Source organism: Nerophis ophidion, linkage group LG09 (assembly GCF_033978795.1).
Source record: "Nerophis ophidion isolate RoL-2023_Sa linkage group LG09, RoL_Noph_v1.0, whole genome shotgun sequence".
Taxonomy (NCBI): domain Eukaryota; kingdom Metazoa; phylum Chordata; class Actinopteri; order Syngnathiformes; family Syngnathidae; genus Nerophis; species Nerophis ophidion.
In genome coordinates, this window is record NC_084619.1 from 15,605,633 (window position 1) to 15,626,496 (window position 20,864).

The 20,864-nt window shown below is 43.8% G+C and overlaps 1 protein-coding gene across 4 annotated transcripts in view; it reads left to right on the top strand.

Annotated features, from left to right (window-relative positions):
* Positions 1 to 20,864, top strand: part of LOC133559058 (collagen alpha-1(XIX) chain-like) — a 325,779-nt gene that overhangs the window by 180,598 nt on the left and 124,317 nt on the right. For all 4 annotated transcript variants that reach the window (XM_061910394.1, XM_061910395.1, XM_061910396.1 and 1 more), the window contains one exon: positions 6,043 to 6,087. In XM_061910394.1, the coding sequence (XP_061766378.1) occupies positions 6,043 to 6,087 (45 nt within the window). The remainder of the gene's footprint in view (positions 1 to 6,042; positions 6,088 to 20,864) is intronic.

Sequence of the window (20,864 nt, forward strand, 5' to 3'; positions counted from 1 at the left end):
GAGGAGGAGTGAGAAACGCCTGTATTTTAATGCCTTCAGCTAATGTTAGTTATGCTGCTACCTCTCTGGTCGGCGAGAGTGTATAACGCTAGACATGCGACAGTATGTGACGTATGTAAGAAGGCGGGCTTGTTTTCCGTCTCTGTGAGAAGGAGAGACGAGGAGGAGTGAGAAACGCCTGTATTTTAATGCCCTCAGCCAAAAGCAACTGTGTGAGAACATATAATAGAATATTACGATATAGTCATTTCCTAGATTGTACAGAGACAAACCTGCGATATATCGTTTATATCGACATATTGCCCAGCCCTTCTTTGGAATATTTAGGATTTGTTGCACAGGTCTCCCGTCCAAAGGCAAAACCTAGTAACTCCCTTCTAGCTGATTTTGAGAAAACAAAGGAAAACCAATCTATCTTGATGCTGTCTTACAAAGATCTACAAAGTCATCAAACGTATAGATGTTTTCTTCAGCTTTCATTTTCTTGCCAATTGAGCCATGGATTGAATCTGCTCTCATGAACGTGTGCCCTTTCTCCAGATATTTTATTACAATCTCGAGTGGGCCCCATTCTGCATTTGCACATTGGGCAAGAGCCGTTGTACAGCGTCCAGTTTTTATTTTGCCCTCCACAGTTATCTGCCCAAAAGAGTATGCAAGGGGAAGAATCAAGAACAATATATTTAATGAAGGTGCTTGCAACGTCCTGGGCCAATCTTCCAAATATCCCCTCGTGCCATAATATCACATAATCAGGTTGACCGTCGGCCCCCATTCGTGCAAATGTCTCATTAAAGACAATAAGGCGACTGACAAAGAAGCTCCGATTGGTCCCTTGAGATACTAGGTTTTTTCTGTTGTATCTACGCGGTTATGTGGTAGTTGCTAGGTCCTGCCATGCGCGTAACAGCTTACTTACGGAACAAATTACAATATCGCATACACTAATGTAAAGCATATCACCTAGGAACTCCAAAATTATTATCAGCTCAGTTTTGACCAAAATTGAGTTACTGGGTTTTTCCTTTGGACGGGAGAGGTGGCATCCTATGACAGTTCCACGCTGGAAATCACTGAGCACCTGAGAGCGGCCCATTCTTTCACCAATGCTTGTAGGAACAGTCTCCGGGCCTAAGTGCTAGATTTTATACACATGTGGCCGGGCCAAGTGATTAGGACACCTAATTTTGATCATTTTGATGGGTGACCAAATACTTTTCGCAATATAGTGTATCTATGTAGGGGCGGCATGGCGTAGTGCAGGGGTCGGCAACCTTTACCACTCAAAGAGTTATTTCGACCCGTTTCACAAAATGAGGAAGACAATGGGAGCCGCAACTATTCCTGCCAATATCTGCTGGTGATCACCCAGATAACAAGAATAAGGGGATGCTATAAACCCATTGCCTTAAACTCCTACAACATGTACAAACTGCTTGGCAGTCCAGCCACATGTGGTGAGAGGCTTCCGGAGATGCACGCACACGACAGGAAGGCATACTGGGTGACACAGAGTACACTGACGGTTGTGATATAAACAACTTTAACACTCCTAATAATATGCGCCACATTGTGAACCCACACAAAAGAAGAATGACAAACACATTTCGGGAGAATATCCTCACAGTAACACAACATAAACGCAACACAACAAATACCCAGAATCCTTTGTATCCATGACAATTCCTGACTATGTTTTACACCCCGCGAGCACCAAACCCGGGGGTCGGAGGAGCCGTAGGCGCAAACTGGCAGCCACGCTTCTGTCAGTCTACCCCAGGGCAGCTGTGGCTACAGATGTAGCTTACCACCACCAGGTGTGAATGAATGATGGGTTCCCATTTCTCTGTGAGCACTTTGAGTATCTAACAATAGAAAAGCGCGATATAAATCTAATCCATTATTATTATTATCTAGTCTTTAGGTGTGTAACGATTCGTTTTAACAATGATTCGATGTGATATTTGCGGTTGCTGATACGATTCAACGAGTTGAAATTGATTCAGATACTCCACCACCACAACTACACAAAAGCAAAAGTGGATTTTGCTTAATATGACCCCTTAAAATCTTTGAACTAAAGTCTCAGTGATAATGAGACCTCCCGACATTTACAAACTGAATGCTAGCTTCAGGCTAATGTTTATTTAAGTGCGAGTTACCCCCAAATCACCGTTATTTTGCTGTGAGTTTATTTGCTGGGTCCTGTGACCGGGCCACCGCTATTTATCTTAATTATAATATGCAAACCACACAGCCATCCACTTTGCAGTTAAAAGCGATGTTCAGGCAAAATATGTAGAAAGGCTTCCAACAGCTGCATAATTCATGCCCAGCTTGAAATAATAACATATAAAATATTCATCAGCTAAATTACTTATCTCTGTAATCTGCTTACGTCGTGGGGTTCAGGGTAGGAAGGGCAGGCGGCGGGGGTCACAACGGGTTGGATCTTTTGGCAATAGGAGCGTCTATTCTGCTTTAGAATATTCATTGGCAGGGAATGGAGGAAAAATAACATATTTTATGCTCTTTCCTCAAAGACTCCTTTTGTTTGTAAGGAAACGCATGTATTTTTAATTATCCGACACGGGAAGATTCTGAATAGGTAGCTGCTACCATGCCTACACAGGTGAAGAAAGTTTTTCTTCTGAATACTTTTTGTTGTTACACATGAATCCCTTTTATGAGAGATGAGTTTGCATGTTCTCCCCATGACTGCGTGGGTTCGCTCCGGGTACTCCGGCTTCCTCCCACCTCCGAAGACATGCACCTGGGGATAGGTTGATTGGCAACACTAAATTGGCCCTAGTGTGTGAATGTGAGTGTGAATGTTGTCTGTCTATCTGTGTTGGCCCTGTGATGATGTGGCGACTTGTCCGGGGTATATGCCGCTTTCCGCCCAAATGCAGCTGAGATAGGCTCCAGCACCCCCCGCAACTCCAAAAAGGGACAAGCAGTAGAAAATGGATGGATGGATAGATCAAAAGGTGTGGGGGTAGGCCAAGGCCTGTTGGTATATCAATGCATATGAATAAATGGAGAGAAAAAACATGCAAATATTGTTCTTGAGCTTAATATTTACTGTGCTGCACATTCCCTTCTCTTGTTTATATTCCTTTAATTTGCTGTAACCCACACAGTGCAACCAAAGAGGATGAACGGCAATGCAAATAGATTACGAAGAAGGGCCAAAAACAAACTTCCTCCCATTGTTCCCCTCAGAATCCATACCACTTATTGAAGTTAAAGTACCAATGATTCATAATAATAATAATGGATTAGATTTATATCACGCTTTTCTATTGTTAGATACTCAAAGTGCTCACAGAGAAGTTGGAACCCATCGTTCATTCACACCTGGTGGTGGTAAGCTACATCTGTAGCCACAGCTGCCCTGGGGTAGACAGACGGAAGCGTGGCTCCGCCCACCACCAATCATTCATTCATCATTCATTCACCAGTGTGAGCGGCACCGGGGGCAAGGGTGAAGTGTCCTGCTCAAGGACACAACGTCAGCGATTTGGAACCCTCAGGGTTCTGGCACGGCCTCTCTACCCTCTACGCTGCCACATACACTCTTGGTTTGGCGATATTATTCTCTGCATTTGACCCATCACCCTTGATCACCCACTGGGAGGTAAGGGGAGCAGTGGGCAGGAGCGGTGCCGCGCCCGGGAATCATTTATGGTGATTTAACCCCCAATTCCGTGGATGTCGTAGTGTTTTGTGTTGTGGTTTGTGCAGCCCTTTGAGACACTAGTGATTTAGGGCTATAGAAATGAACATTGATTGATTGATTGATTGAATTCCAACCCTTGATGCTGAGTGCCAAGCAGGGAGGTAATGGGTCCCATTTTTATAGTCTTTGGTATGACTCGGCCGGGAATTTGAACTCCCAACCTACCGATCTCAGGGCGGACACTCTAACCACTAGGCCACTGAGTAGGATATTAAGGAGTTCAGCACTGAGGATTTGTTCCACCTGTGACTTGTCCTTGCAGGATACCAGGAGGGCCGAGTCATCCGCAAACAGGAACAATTCACAGTGGCATGCTGATGACATGTCATTTACGCATGTCAGCAGCTAAATTAGGTGCCTTTGTTTGCTTACTTACTACAAAAGACATGTTGTCTTGTTTGTTCTCTCTTTTATTCAAGGACAAACTTAAAATAAGAAATATATGTTTAATGTACCCTAAAACTTGTTGGTAAAATGAAGCCAATAATGCAATTTTTTGTGGTCCCCTTTATTTAGAAAAGTACCGAAAAGTATCAAAATAATGTTGATACCGTTACCAAAATATTGGTATCGGGACAACACTATATCAGTGTAAAAAAATAAAAAAGCTTTGTTATCAAAGACACAAATTGATCTCCATTTATTTAGATGCATTCAGTTCCATCCATCCATCCATCCATCCATCCATCCATCCATCCATCCATCCATCCATCCATCTTCTTTCACTTATCCGAGGTCGGGTCGCCCGGGGTAGCAGCCTAAGCAGGGAAGCCCAGACTTCCCTCTCTTCAGCCACTTCGTCTAGCTCTTCCCGGGGGATCCCGAGGCGTTCCCAGGCCAGCCGGGAGACATAGTCTTCCCAACGTGTCCTGGGTCTTCCCCGTAGCCTCCTACTGGTTGGGCCTGCCCTAAACACCTCCCTCGGGAGGCGTTCAGGTGCCATCCTGACCAGATGCCCGAATCACCTCATCTGGCTCCTCTCGATGTGGAGGAGCAGCGGCTTTACTTTGAGTTCCTCCCGGATGGCAGAGCTTCTCACCCTATCTCTAAGGGAGAGCCCGGCCACACGGCGGTGGGAACTCATTTTGGCCGCTTGTACCCGTGATCTTATCCTTTCGGTCATGACCCAAAGCTCATGACCATAGGTGAGGATGGGAACGTAGATTGACCGGTAAATTGAGGGCTTTGCCTTCCGGTTCAGCTCCTTCTTCACCACAACGGATCGGTACAACGTCCGCATTACTGAAGACGCCGCACCGATCCGCCTGTCGATCTCACGATCCACTCTTCCCCCACTTGTGAACAAGACTCCTAGGTACTTGAACTCCTCCACTTGGGGCAGGGTCTCCTCCCCAACCTGGAGATGACACTCCACCCTTTCCCGGGCGAGAACCATGGATTCGGATTTGGAGGTGCTGATTCTCATTCCGGTCGCTTCACACTCGGCTGCGAACCGATCCAGTGAGAGCTGAAGGTCCCGGCCAGATGAAGCCATCAGGGCCACATCATCTGCAAAAAACACAGATGTAATCCCGCGGCCACCAAACTGGAACCCCTCAACGCCTTGACTGCGCCAAGATATTCCGTCCATAAAAGTTATGAACAGAATCGGTGACAAAGGGCAGCCTTGGCGGAGTCCGACTTACTGCATTGAGTTCAATATGGTAATTTAGCTGTAATATATACACAGCATATTATTTCTGTTGATTGCATTGTTGCACAGAGAATTGATCCTGGCCAAAGTATGAGTGTCTCCTAATGACTTCTAAAGTTCCATTCATCCAGTGTATGTGTGTGAAAGCCATGTTAATTTCACATCTTGCATAGTCAGAGTCCTCTTTTATCACAAGGACATAAACCCTCCCCTGGTGTAAATCATACCAACTTTAGTAGCATTACACCTCATTAAGATGTCAGCGTTTGAAGTCCTGCACACTTTCAAGGACTCCAGCCTTTTTGTGAAATGATCGCTTCCCCCTGACCTTGCTGGGCCAATGGCGGCCAGCTCGCCGGCTCGCCCCTCTGCCCGCTGCCGCGTTTGCGCTCCCTGCTCTGATTGATGCACCGGGGGGACTCGCACAGCTGGAAGAGGAGACGGTGCAGCAGAGGGAACAAAGAGTTGTGGGCCACACGGGGTGCAGCAATTAGGCTGTTTTCTTGTTGTTAATTAAAAGCAAATTAGAGAGTGCGACAGGAGTTGCTGTCAAGCCTTATTTGCTGGCAGCGTGTGTGCAGAGGAACACCTGTTGTTGCATATCCACTCTCTTATCTCAATCTCTTCTTCTTTGTGTCTTCCTTAGGGCCGCAGGGGAAAGCCTGGTGAGCCTGGACCTGAAGGCAAACCTGTGAGTGATACTCAATATCAGCCTATTTATTTATCCATCCATCCATTTTCTACCGTTTATTCTCTTTGGGGTGGCGGGGGGCGCTGGTGCCTATCTCAGCTACAATCGGGCGGAAGGCGGGGTACACCCTGGACAAGTCGCCACCTCATCGCAGGGCCGTATTTATCTAACTATTCCTAAATATTAACCCGATTATATAGCCATCCATCCATCCATTTCCTACCGCTTGTCCCTTTCGGGGTCGCGGGTGGTGCTTGAGCCGATCTCATCTGCATTCTGGTGGAAGGCGTCGTACACTCTGGACAAGTTGCCACCTCATCACAGGGCCAACATAGATAGACAGACAACATTCACACTCACATTCACTCACTAGGGCAGTGGTTCTCAAATGGGGGTACTTGAAGGTATGCCAAGGGGTACGTGAGATTTTTTTTTAATATTCTAAAATTAGCAACAATTCAAAAATCCTTTATAAATATATTTATTGAATAATACTTCAACAAAATATGAATGTAAGTTCATAAACTGTGATAAGAGGCAAAAATTGCTGATTTTTTTGTGGACATGTTCATAAATATTGATGTTAAAGATGTATTTTTTGTGAAGAAATGTTCAAAATTAAGTTCATGAATCCAGATGGATCTCTATTACAATCCCCAAAGAGGGCACTTTAAGTTGATGGTTGCTTCTATGTGTAGAAATCTTTATTTATAATTGAATCACTTGTTTGTTTTTCAGCAAGTTTTTCTTTTTTTCCAAATAGTTAAAAAAAGACCACTACAAATGAACAATATTTTGCACTGTTATACAATTTAATAAATCAGAAACTGATGACATAAGTGCTGTATTTTATTTCTTTATCTCTATTTTTCCACCCAAAATGTTTTGCTCTGATTAGGGGGTACTTGAATTAAAAAAAAGTTCACATGGGGTACATCACTGAAAAAAGGTTGAGAACCACTGCTCTAAGTCATGTTTAAAGAGTAACGAGATCCCCTTTAATAGTTTTGGTGCTATATTTTTAAGATAATTAAGGCTACGAAAAGGAAAATGACACACTCAGGAAAACCTGTATTCATGAAAAAGATAAGAAAAAGACTTTATGGCCCATTGACTCTTTGAGTTGTCATATTTTCCTCAGGAGACCAAATAAATACAGGTTTTTGTTTGTCCAGTGACCTACACGCTAAAGGCCACACACATATAATGTGTCAAAAGGCGACAGTGTGTCAAACTTTTAGCTGTGGCCCAATTATTTCCAAACACTATTTGCCCTGATTGCACCCCTGATCTGGATCAAGGCTTTTTCTTACTTTATTGTGCACCAGAACCCGGAGAGATCTCGTTCTGCTCCGGTTACTCTTATGCTCAATCGCTTCAATTATCTTTTGTATAATTGAGCCACTCGCTGCTAAACGTCTCCCCCGCGACTCATTGTGAGTCTCGCCGCCTTAATAACTCGTAAAGTTGCAAAGCCGAAAGAGAAAAAGAGAGACACAGACTGGAGATGGGGTGACATTTCTAAATGGCAGCTTCCGGACAATAGCCTTAACATGTGCCAGCCTTTGCCTGCGTCTCCTGGCACTGGCATTTATGACTCACCTGCTTTGCCGCGGTTGAATCTCGGGGCCACAATTATCTATTCAAAATAGCCAACAGGGTGTCAGTCATTCTTGTCCTTCGGCGGCAGGAGAGAGCTGGCAGCTGAAAGAAGAGTAATGGCTACTTTTCAATGTCACACCATGACAAAGAGACTGTCAACAGAACTACAGTAAATAAATGAAGACGCCGACAAGATTAGAGGAACTGTGATTCAAATATTTATCTATTAACATTTACATCCCATAATAATCTCTGAAAATGAAAAAAATTGGCTAAAAAATAGATTTATTACCTCTATTCTTAGAGTTTCATCCATCCATCTTCTTCCGCTTATACGAGGTCGGGTCCCGGGGGCAGCAGCCTAAGCAGGGAAACCCAGACTTCCCTCTCCCCAGCCACTTCGTCCAGCTCTTCCCGGGGGACCCCGAGGCGTTCCCAGGTCAGCCGGGAGACATAGTCCTCCCAACGTGTCCTGGGTCTTCCCCGTGGCCTCTTACCGGTTGGACGTGCCCTAAACACCTCCCTAGGGAGGCGTTCGGGTGGCAGCCTGATCAGATGCCCGAGCTACCTCATCTGGCTCCTCGATGTGGAGGAGCAGCGGCTTTACTTTGAGTTCCTCCCTGATGGCAGAGCTTCTCACCCTATCTCTAAGTAAAAGCCCATCCACCCGGCAGAGGAAACTAATTTCGGCCGCTTGTACCCGTGATCTTATCCTTTCGGTCATGACCCAAAGCTCATGACCATAGGTGAGGATGGGAACGTAGATCGACCGGTAAATTGAGAGCTTTGCCTTCCGGCTCAGCTCCTTCTTCACCACAACGGTTCGGTTCAACGGCCGCATTACTGAAGACGCCGCACCGATCTACCTGTCGAGCTCACGATCCACTCTTCCCCCATTCGTGAACAAGACTCCTAGGTACTTGAACTCCTCCACTTGGGGCAGGGTCTCCGGTTCTAGACCGGTACTTTTTAGAGGCGGTATAGTACAGAATATGATTCGTTAGTTTTGCTATACTTTACAAATACCTGAAACCCATTAAATACACATTCACACACTGATGGCGGCAGGAGCTGACCTCGACACAGGAGCAAGGTTGGTGAAGAGTCTTGCCCAAGGACACAACGGCGGTGACTAGGATGGCGGAAGTTGGATACAAACCTGAAATTCTCAGTTTTTCTCTAATATATCGCTAACATTTGATTTGCGCTTTTGAGATTTGAGCACAAATAAGAAATATTAATAACACAGCACACACACATCACCCATTACATTATTGTGTTGGCATTGTTGGTCTGGACCCCATGATGCAGAGCAAGGAAGGTTATGTGCAGGCAATAAGTCGGTTTGAATCGGGAAAACACAGGTAGTGCGAAACAGTTCTAGCGCAGCATGAAAGAGTACGGAAGACAAACACAGGTGAAACTAAACAGGTTAGATTAAGTAATGGGAAACAGGTGTGTTGGCAGGAAACAGTACAGGATGCGAAGGTGCAGCAAAACAAAGAATTCAACAGGAAGTTGAAGCACCAGGACAGCAAATGAGAGAAATCACAGAAAAATAGTGACTCAAGTCAAAACTGTCATGGGGGATCAAGACACTATCATGTTCGGCAACTACTGTTTGTCTGCATATTCAGGATTTATATCAGTTGTTAGACCCATTAAACGATTAATTGAAGCACCAGTATGTGAATGAAAAGTTTTTTGTTGTTGTTTTTTTCTAATCAAATTATTCGATAAATCGTTGCAGCCCTGACATAACAACCACATTTTAACGGTAGCATCAAGTTAGGTCAGCATATTTGCTAAAGAAAAATAGAATGATGAAACTTCCAGCTCCTACGTGTGATTGACAGATAGTCGGCAGACCTTCAAGCATTTAAGATGTATACCATATTTCCTTGAATTGCCGCAGGGCATATAAATAAATGATAAATGGGTTGTACTTGTATAGCGCTTTTCTACCTTCAAGGTACTCAAAGCATAGTATGCGCCTGCCTTGAATTACTGCCGGGTCAAACTCGCTTCCTAAATCAATTAGCGCATGCTTTGCGTTACCGCCTGGTCAAACTCGTGACGTCGCGAGTGACACTTCTCCTGTCGTCATTTTCAAAATGGAGAGGGCTGATTTCAAGACCGGTAATTTGAAATCGCATAAAGGGAAGAAGATTAAGGGCTATTCAGTATGATTTAAGGTCCAAGCTTACATCACACTCAAATTTTTACTGCATGCCTTTGGTAAGTGCCGGAGTGAGAAGAGGTTTTAAAATAATTAAAGCATGCTTACTTTTACCGCATGCCTTTGGTAAGCGCAGGAGAAGAGGTTTTGAATTAATTAGCGGCTCGGCGGCAATTCAAGGAAATACGCTATATACACAATGCTTAATCTTTAAGTAATATTGATGGCATAATTAGTTGTGATTTATGTGCAACAATAAGCTACATGTGAGTATAAGCGGTGTTTCAGTTTAGGGATGTGAATGAATCCATCCATCCATCCATCCATTTTTCTACCGCTTGTCCCTTTTGGGGTCGCGGAGGTCGCTGGTGCCTATTTCAGCTACAATCGGACGGAAGGCGGGGTACACTCTGGACAAGTCGCTATCCCATCGCAGGGCCAACACAGATTGACGGATAACATTCACACTTACATTCAGGCACTAGGGCCAATTTAGTGTTGCCAATCAACCTTTCCCCAGGTGCATGTTTTTGGCGGTGGGAGGAAGCTGGAGAACCCAGAGGGAACCCAGGCAGTCACGGGGAGGACATGCAAACTCCACAAAGAAAGATCCCGAGCCCGGGATTGAACCCAGGACTACTCAGGACCTTCGTATTGTGAGGCACACGCACTAACCCCTGGTCCACCCTGCTGTCCCTGTGATTTAAAGGCCTACTGACATTAGATTTTCTTATTTAAACGGGGATAGCAGGTCCATTCTATGTCATACATGATATTTTCCCGATATTGCCATATTTTTGCTGAAAGGATTTAGTAGAGAACATCGACGATAAAGTTTGCAACTTTTGGTGCTGATAAAAACACCTTGCCTTTACCGGAAATAGCAGACGATATGTGCGTGACGTCAGGGGTTGTGGAGCTCCTCACATCTGAACATTGTTTACAATCATAGCCACCAGCAGCGAGAGTGATTCGGACCGAGAAAGCAATGATTTCCCCATTAATTTGAGCGAGGATAAAAGATTCATGGATGAGGAAAGTGAGAGTGAAGGACTAGAGAAAAAAAAAGACTAGAGGGCCGTGGGAGCGATTCAGATGTTATTAGACAAAATTACAAGGATAATTCTGGAAAATCCCTTATCTGCTTATTGTGTTACTAGTGTTTTAGTGAGATTATATGGTTGTACCTGTACAACCTGAAGATCGGCCCCGCACCTTTCTTCAGCACCAGTCGACGGGTGGTGGCAATGCCCATCTCTGCCCTTAGCAAGGGACCCTCTTCGAAACACGATCTTTCGAAATGACCGCCGCATAATACACTGTACTTTGTGTGTGTGTGGTCCAATCCAACCGTGTTCGCTTGACTGCTCTGTTCCATAGTAAAGCTTCACCGTCATCTTTCGGGAATGTAAACAATGAAATACCGGCTGTGTTTGTGTTGCTAAAGCCGGCCGCAACACACCGCTTCCCACCTACAGCTTTCTTCTTTGATGTCTCCATTGTTCGTTGAACAAATTGCAAATTATTCAGCAACACAGATTTCCAGAATACTGTGGAATTTTGCGATGAAACAGATGACTTAATAGCTGGGAACGATGCTGGAACAAAATATCCCCTACAATGCGTGACGTCACGCACACACGTCATCATATCGAGACGTTTCAGCAGGATATTTCGGCGCAAAATTTAAAATTGCGATTTAGTATTGGCATGTGTTGCAAAGTTAAGATTTCATCATTAACGTATAAACTATCAGACTGCGTGGTTGGTAGTAGTGGGTTTCAGTAGGCCTTTAATCATTAATCAATAATAATCAAAGCATTTCGGATGTATTGAAAGTAACAACCAATCCCGTTTTCCAGTAGTATTTAAGTGTTCGGTAAAATTTCTGACCTAAACAACACCCCTATTGTAATAATCGAAATAACGGCGGTGTGCCTGCAGCATTTCCCCGTCATTTGGCGTTTTGGCAAGTCAGTGTGGTGTCATGCAGAGAACTTTCTTGTCAAGGTCGGCCAGCTGCCACTTCCTCTTGGCAGACCAAGCAGGAAACGCCTCAAAGATGCACCCCGGTACATGGCACGTCCATACAAGAAATCAACAGCGCGGTAGAGAGCTTCGCCTCCTAATTTTCGCTCTTGGCGCGATCGCAAGTTGGCCTGCTGGAGGGACCGGGCAGGTGGGGGTGAGGTTGCTAAAGAGCCAACAGAGGTAGCAAGAGTACCAGTGGGAAGCCTTGTGAGATCCATGTCTGGGGATGTTTTACACCACATATGTTATGCACCTCTGGTGAACTATAGCTCTCCTGGGCCTCATGAAAAGGATTCCAGGGCAATTTTTTTGGTGTGCAAAGGTACTGTATATAATGACCATCTGTCTGCTTGGAGCGTGAGTGGTGAGTCACGCTGCGCTGCACAGCAGGAGGTCTACGCTGGGATCGACTACAGTATGTACAGGCAGGCTACCATTGAATGAAAGATGGCGTTTTCGAAGAGTAATATTTCAGGTCGCACTACTACTACTCCCAACATGCCCGCCAAGGTCAGAACAGATTTTACTAGTGACGTTTTGATTCTTCCCACAGCACAGCACTCTAATCAATGAGTCCAAAAGTGTGTGGATTCTTGGACTTTCTGAACAATGTCAGGCCCAGGTCATGACTAAAACAGTGCTGTCTAATGATTACAACTTGTAATCATAGGGATTGATTGATTGAATCTTTTATTAGTATATTGCACAGATCAGTACATATTCTGTACAATTGACCACTAAATGGTAACATCCGAATAAGTTTTTCAATTTGTTTAAGTCGGGGTCATGTAATCAATACATGATAGATGCCATGCCAGCAACCTGAGAGTGCTTGGTTCGCTCCCCAGCTTCCGCCATCCTAGTCATGGTTTATAAAATCTTTACTGTCCCCGAGGGGCAATTTGGTTTGCAGCAGTAGTCAATAAAAACAAGGTAGAACAGTAAAAACAAAGTACAAATACATAAAATGTAGAGATGTCCAATAATATCGGGCTGCCGATATTATCGGCCGATAAATTCTTTATAATGTAATATATGGGAAATTATCGGTATCGGTTTCAAAAAGTGAAATTCAATGAATTTTTAAAACGCTGTTGTACGGAGTGGTACACGGATGTAGGGAGAAGTACAGAGCGCCAAAAAACCATAAAGGCACTGCCTTAGCATGCTGGCCCAATCACACAATACCTACGGCTTTTCACACAGACAGTAAAAACAAGGTACAAATACATAAAATGTAAAGATATCCGATAATATCGGGCTGCCGATATTATCGGTCGATACATGCTTTAAAATTTAATATCGGAAATTATCGGTTTCAAAAAGTTAAATTCAATGACTTTTTAAAACGCCGCTGTACGGAGTGGTAGACTAACCTAGGGAGAAGTACAGAGCGCCAAAAAAACGTAAAGGCACTACCTTTGCATGCCGGCCCATTAACACAATACCTATGGCTTTTCACACAGACAAGTGAATGCAACGCATACTTGGTCAACAGCCATACAGGTCACACTGAGGGTGGCCATATAAACAACTTTAACGGTTACAAATATGCGCCACACAGTGAATCCACACCAAACAAGAATAACAAACACATTCCGGGAGAACATCCGCACCGTGATACAACGTAAACACAACAGAACAAATACCCAGAACTCCTTGCAGTTTAATTATTTTCGGACGCTACAATATACACGCCCCGCTTAAGTCGGGGTCCACGTTAATCAATACATGGTAGATGCCATGCCAGCAACCTGAGGGTTCTTGTTTCACTCCCCAGCTTCCGTCATCTTAGTCATGTTTTAGAAAATCTTTATTGTCCCCGAGGGGGCAATTTGGTTTGCAACAGTAGTCAATAAAAACAAGGTGCAACAGTAAAAACAAAGTACAAATACATAAAATGTAGAGATGTCCGATAATATCGGGCTGCCGATATTATCGGCCGATAAATTCTTTATAATGTAATAAATCTGAAATTATCGGTATCGGTTTCAAAAACTGAAATTCAATGAATTTTTAAAACGCTGTTGTACGGAGTGGTACACGGATGTAGGGAGAAGTACAGAGCGCCAAAAAACCGTAAAGGCACTGCTTTAGCGTGCTGGCCCAATCACACAATACCTACGGCTTTTCACACAGACAAGTGAATGCAACACATACTTGGTGAACAGCCATACAGGTCATACTGAGGGTGGCCGTATAAACAACTTTAATGGTTACAAATATGCGCCACACTGTGAATCCACACCAAACAAGAATAACAAACACATTCCGGGAGAACATCCGCACCGTGATACAACGTAAACACAACAGAACAAATACCCAGAACCCCTTGCAGTATAATTATTTTGGGACGCTACAATATACACGCCCCGCTTAAGTCGGGGTCCACGTTAATCAATACAGATGCCATGCCAGCAACCTGAGGGTTCTTAGTTCGCTCCCCAGCTTCCGCCATCCTAGTCATGTCTTACAAAATTTGTATTGTCCCCGAGGGGCAATTTGGTTTGCAGCAGAAGTCAATAAAAACAAGGTACCACAGTAAAAACAAGGTACAAATACATAAAATGTAAAGATGTCCGATAATATCGGGCTGCCGATATTATCGGTCGATACATGCTTTAAAATTTAATATCGGAAATTATCAGTTTGAAAAAGCTAAATTCAATGACTTTTTAAAACGCCGCTGTACGGAGTGGTACACGGACGTAGGGAGAAGTACAGAGCGCCAATAAACCGTAAAGGCACTGCCTTTGTGTGCCGGCCCAATCACACAATACCTACGGCTTTTCACACACACAAGTGAATGCAACGCATTCTTGGTCAACAGCCATACAGGTCACACTGAGGGTGGCCATATAAACAACTTTAACACTGTTACAAATATGCGCCACACTGTGAATCCACACCAAACAAGAATAACAAACACATTCCGGAAGAACATAAGCACCGTGATACAACGTAAACACAACAGAACAAATACCCAGAACCCCTTGCAGTATAACTCTTCTGGGACGCTACAATATACACGCCCCGCTTAAGTCGGGGTCCACGTTAATCAATACAGATGCCATGCCAGCAACCTGAGGGTTCTTGGTTCGCTCCCCAGCTTCCGCCATCCTGGTCATGTCTTAGAAAATCTTTATTGTCCCTGAGGGGCAATTTGGTTTGCAGCAGTAGTCAATAAAAACAAGGTACCACAGTAAAAACAAGGTACAAATACATAAAATGTAAAGATGTCCGAAAATATCGGGGTGCCGATATTATCGGCCGATACATGCTTTAAAATTTAATATCGTAAATTATCGGTTTCAAAAAGTTAAATTCAATTACTTTTTAAAACGCCGCTGTACGGAGTGGTACACTGATGTAGGGAGAAGTACAGAGCACCAAAAAACCGTAAAGGCACTTCCTTAGCATGCTGGCCCAATCACAAAATACCTAGGGCTATTCGCACACACAAGTGAATGCAACGCATACTTGGTCAACAGCCATACAGGTCACACTGAGGGTGGCCGTATAAACAACTTGAAAGGTTACAAATATGCGCCACACAGTGAATCCACACCAAACAAGAATAACAAACACATTTCGGGAGAACATCCGCACCGTGATACAACGTAAACACAACAGAACAAATACCCAGAACCCCTTGCAGTATAATTATTTTGGGACGCTACAATATACACGCCCCGCTTAAGTCGGGGTCCACGTTAATCAATACAGATGCCATGCCAGCAACCTGAGAGTGCTTGGTTCGCTCCCCAGCTTCCGCCATCCTAGTCATGGTTTATAAAATCTTTACTGTCCCCGAGGGGCAATTTGGTTTGCAGCAGTAGTCAATAAAAACAAGGTAGAACAGTAAAAACAAAGTACAAATACATAAAATGTAGAGATGTCCAATAATATCGGGCTGCCGATATTATCGGCCGATAAATTCTTTATAATGTAATATATGGGAAATTATCGGTATCGGTTTCAAAAAGTGAAATTCAATGAATTTTTAAAACGCTGTTGTACGGAGTGGTACACGGATGTAGGGAGAAGTACAGAGCGCCAAAAAACCATAAAGGCACTGCCTTAGCATGCTGGCCCAATCACACAATACCTACGGCTTTTCACACAGACAGTAAAAACAAGGTACAAATACATAAAATGTAAAGATATCCGATAATATCGGGCTGCCGATATTATCGGTCGATACATGCTTTAAAATTTAATATCGGAAATTATCGGTTTCAAAAAGTTAAATTCAATGACTTTTTAAAACGCCGCTGTACGGAGTGGTAGACTAACCTAGGGAGAAGTACAGAGCGCCAAAAAAACGTAAAGGCACTACCTTTGCATGCCGGCCCATTAACACAATACCTATGGCTTTTCACACAGACAAGTGAATGCAACGCATACTTGGTCAACAGCCATACAGGTCACACTGAGGGTGGCCATATAAACAACTTTAACGGTTACAAATATGCGCCACACAGTGAATCCACACCAAACAAGAATAACAAACACATTCCGGGAGAACATCCGCACCGTGATACAACGTAAACACAACAGAACAAATACCCAGAACTCCTTGCAGTTTAATTATTTTCGGACGCTACAATATACACGCCCCGCTTAAGTCGGGGTCCACGTTAATCAATACATGGTAGATGCCATGCCAGCAACCTGAGGGTTCTTGTTTCACTCCCCAGCTTCCGTCATCTTAGTCATGTTTTAGAAAATCTTTATTGTCCCCGAGGGGGCAATTTGGTTTGCAACAGTAGTCAATAAAAACAAGGTACAACAGTAAAAACAAAGTACAAATACATAAAATGTAGAGATGTCCGATAATATCGGGCTGCCGATATTATCGGCCGATAAATTCTTTATAATGTAATAAATCTGAAATTATCGGTATCGGTTTCAAAAACTGAAATTCAATGAATTTTTAAAACGCTGTTGTACGGAGTGGTACACGGATGTAGGGAGAAGTACAGAGCGCCAAAAAACCGTAAAGGCACTGCTTTAGCGTGCTGGCCCAATCACACAATACCTACGGCTTTTCACACAGACAAGTGAATGCAACACATACTTGGTGAACAGCCATACAGGTCATACTGAGGGTGGCCGTATAAACAACTTTAATGGTTACAAATATGCGCCACACTGTGAATCCACACCAAACAAGAATAACAAACACATTCCGGGAGAACATCCGCACCGTGATACAACGTAAACACAACAGAACAAATACCCAGAACCCCTTGCAGTATAATTATTTTGGGACGCTACAATATACACGCCCCGCTTAAGTCGGGGTCCACGTTAATCAATACAGATGCCATGCCAGCAACCTGAGGGTTCTTAGTTCGCTCCCCAGCTTCCGCCATCCTAGTCATGTCTTACAAAATTTGTATTGTCCCCGAGGGGCAATTTGGTTTGCAGCAGAAGTCAATAAAAACAAGGTACCACAGTAAAAACAAGGTACAAATACATAAAATGTAAAGATGTCCGATAATATCGGGCTGCCGATATTATCGGGCTGCCGATATTATCGGTCGATACATGCTTTAAAATTTAATATCGGAAATTATCAGTTTGAAAAAGCTAAATTCAATGACTTTTTAAAACGCCGCTGTACGGAGTGGTACACGGACGTAGGGAGAAGTACAGAGCGCCAATAAACCGTAAAGGCACTGCCTTTGTGTGCCGGCCCAATCACACAATACCTACGGCTTTTCACACACACAAGTGAATGCAACGCATTCTTGGTCAACAGCCATACAGGTCACACTGAGGGTGGCCATATAAACAACTTTAACACTGTTACAAATATGCGCCACACTGTGAATCCACACCAAACAAGAATAACAAACACATTCCGGAAGAACATAAGCACCGTGATACAACGTAAACACAACAGAACAAATACCCAGAACCCCTTGCAGTATAACTCTTCTGGGACGCTACAATATACACGCCCCGCTTAAGTCGGGGTCCACGTTAATCAATACAGATGCCATGCCAGCAACCTGAGGGTTCTTGGTTCGCTCCCCAGCTTCCGCCATCCTGGTCATGTCTTAGAAAATCTTTATTGTCCCTGAGGGGCAATTTGGTTTGCAGCAGTAGTCAATAAAAACAAGGTACCACAGTAAAAACAAGGTACAAATACATAAAATGTAAAGATGTCCGAAAATATCGGGGTGCCGATATTATCGGCCGATACATGCTTTAAAATTTAATATCGTAAATTATCGGTTTCAAAAAGTTAAATTCAATTACTTTTTAAAACGCCGCTGTACGGAGTGGTACACTGATGTAGGGAGAAGTACAGAGCACCAAAAAACCGTAAAGGCACTTCCTTAGCATGCTGGCCCAATCACAAAATACCTAGGGCTATTCGCACACACAAGTGAATGCAACGCATACTTGGTCAACAGCCATACAGGTCACACTGAGGGTGGCCGTATAAACAACTTTAAAGGTTACAAATATGCGCCACACAGTGAATCCACACCAAACAAGAATAACAAACACATTTCGGGAGAACATCCGCACCGTGATACAACGTAAACACAACAGAACAAATACCCAGAACCCCTTGCAGTATAATTATTTTGGGACACTACAATATACACGCCCCGCTTAAGTCGGGGTCCACGTTAATCAATACAGATGCCATGCCAGCAACCTGAGGGTTCTTGGTTCGCTCCACAGCTTCCGCCATCCTAGTAATGTCTTACAAAATTTTTATTGTCCCCGAGGGGCAATTTGGTTTGCAGCAGTAGTCGATAAAAACAAGGTACCACAGTAAAAACAGGGTACAAATACATAACATTTAAAGATGTCCGATAATATCGGGCTGCCGATATTATCGGTCGATACATGCTTCAAAATTTAATATCGGAAATTATCGTTTTCAAAAAGTTAAATTCAATGATTTTTTTAATACACCGCTGTACGGAGTGGTAGACTAACCTAGGGAGAAGTACAGAGCGCCAAAAAAACGTAAAGGCACTGCCTTTGCGTGCCGGCCCAATAACACAATACCTACGGCTATTCGCACACACAAGTGAATGCAACCCATACTTGGTCAACAGCCATACAGGTCACACTGAGGGTGGCTGTATAAGCAACTTTATCACAGTTACAAATATGCGCCACACTGAATCCACACCAAACAAAAATAACAAACACATTTCGGGAGAATATCCGCACCGTAACACAACGTAAACACAACAGAACAAATACCCAGAACCCCTTGCAGTATAATTATTTTGGGACGCTACAATATACACGCCCCGCTTAAGTCGGGGTCCACGTTAATTAATACAGATGCCATGCCAGCAACCTGAGGGTTCTTGATGCGCTCCCCAGCTTCCGCCATCCTAGTCATGTCTTAGAAAATCTTTATTGTCCCCGAGGGGCAATTTGGTTTGCAGCAGAAGTCAATAAAAACAAGGTACCACAGTAAAAACAAGGTACAAATACATAAAATGTAAAGATGTCCGATAATATCGGGCTGCCGATATTATCGGCCGATACATGCTTTAAAATGTAACATCGGAAATTATCGGTTTCAAAAAGTTAAATTCAAAGACTTTTTAAAACGCCGCTGTACGGAGTGGTACACAGACGTAGGGAGAAGTACAGAGCGCCAATAAACCGTAAAGGCACTGCCTTAGCGTGCTGGCCCAATCACAAAATACCTACGGCTTTCCACACACACAAGTGAATGCAATGCATATTTGGTCAACAGCCATACAGGTCACACTGAGGGTGGCTGTATAAACAACTTTGACGGTTACAAATATGCGCCACACAGTGAATCCACACCAAACAAGAATAACAAACACATTTCGGGAGAACATCCGCACCGTGATACAACGTAAACACAACAGAACAAATACCCAGAATCCCTTGCAGTATAATTCTTTTGGGACGCTACAATATACACACCCCGCTTAAGTCGGGGTCCACGTTAATCAATACAGATGACATGCCAGCAACCTGAGGGTTCTTGGTTCGCTCCCCAGCTTCCGCCATCCTAGTCATGTCTTAGAAAATCTTTATTGTCCCCGAGGGGCAATTTGGTTTGCAGCAGAAGTCACTAAAACAAGGTACCACAGTAAAAACAAGGTACAAATACATAAAATGTAAAGATGTCCGATAATATCGGGCTGCCGATATTATCGGTCGATACATGCTTCAAAATTTAATATCGGAAATTATCAGTTTCAAAAAGTTAAATTCAATGACTTTTTAAAACGCCGCTGTACGGAGTGGTACACGGACGTAGGGAGAAGTACAGAGCGCCAAAAAAACGTAAAGGCACTGCCTCTGTGTGCCGGCCCAATAACACAATACCTACGGCTTTTCACACACACAAGTGAATGCAATGCATACTTGGTCAACAGCCATACAGGTCACACTGAGGGTGGCCATATAAACAACTTTAACGGTTACAAATATGCGCCACACAGTGAATCCACACCAAACAAGAATAACAAACACATTCCGGGAGAACATCCGCACCGTGATACAACGTAAACACAACAGAACAAATACCCAGAACCCCTCGCAGAATAACTCTTCTGGGACGCTACAATATACACGCCCCGCTTAAGTCGGGGGCCACGTTAATCAATACAGATGCCATGCCAGCAACCTGATGGTTCTTGGTGCGCTCCCCAGCCTCCGCCATCCTAGTCATGTCTTAGAAAATCTTTATTGTCCCCGAGGGGCAATTTGGTTTGCAGCAGAAGTCAATAAAAACAAGGTACCACAGTAAAAACAAGGTACAAATACATAAAATGTAAAGATGTCCGATAATATCGGGCTGCCGATATTATCGGCCGATACATGCTTTAAAATGTAACATCGGAAATTATCGGTTTCAAAAAGTTAAATTCAAAGACTTTTTAAAACGCCGCTGTACGGAGTGGTACACGGACGTAGGGAGAAGTACAGAGCGCCA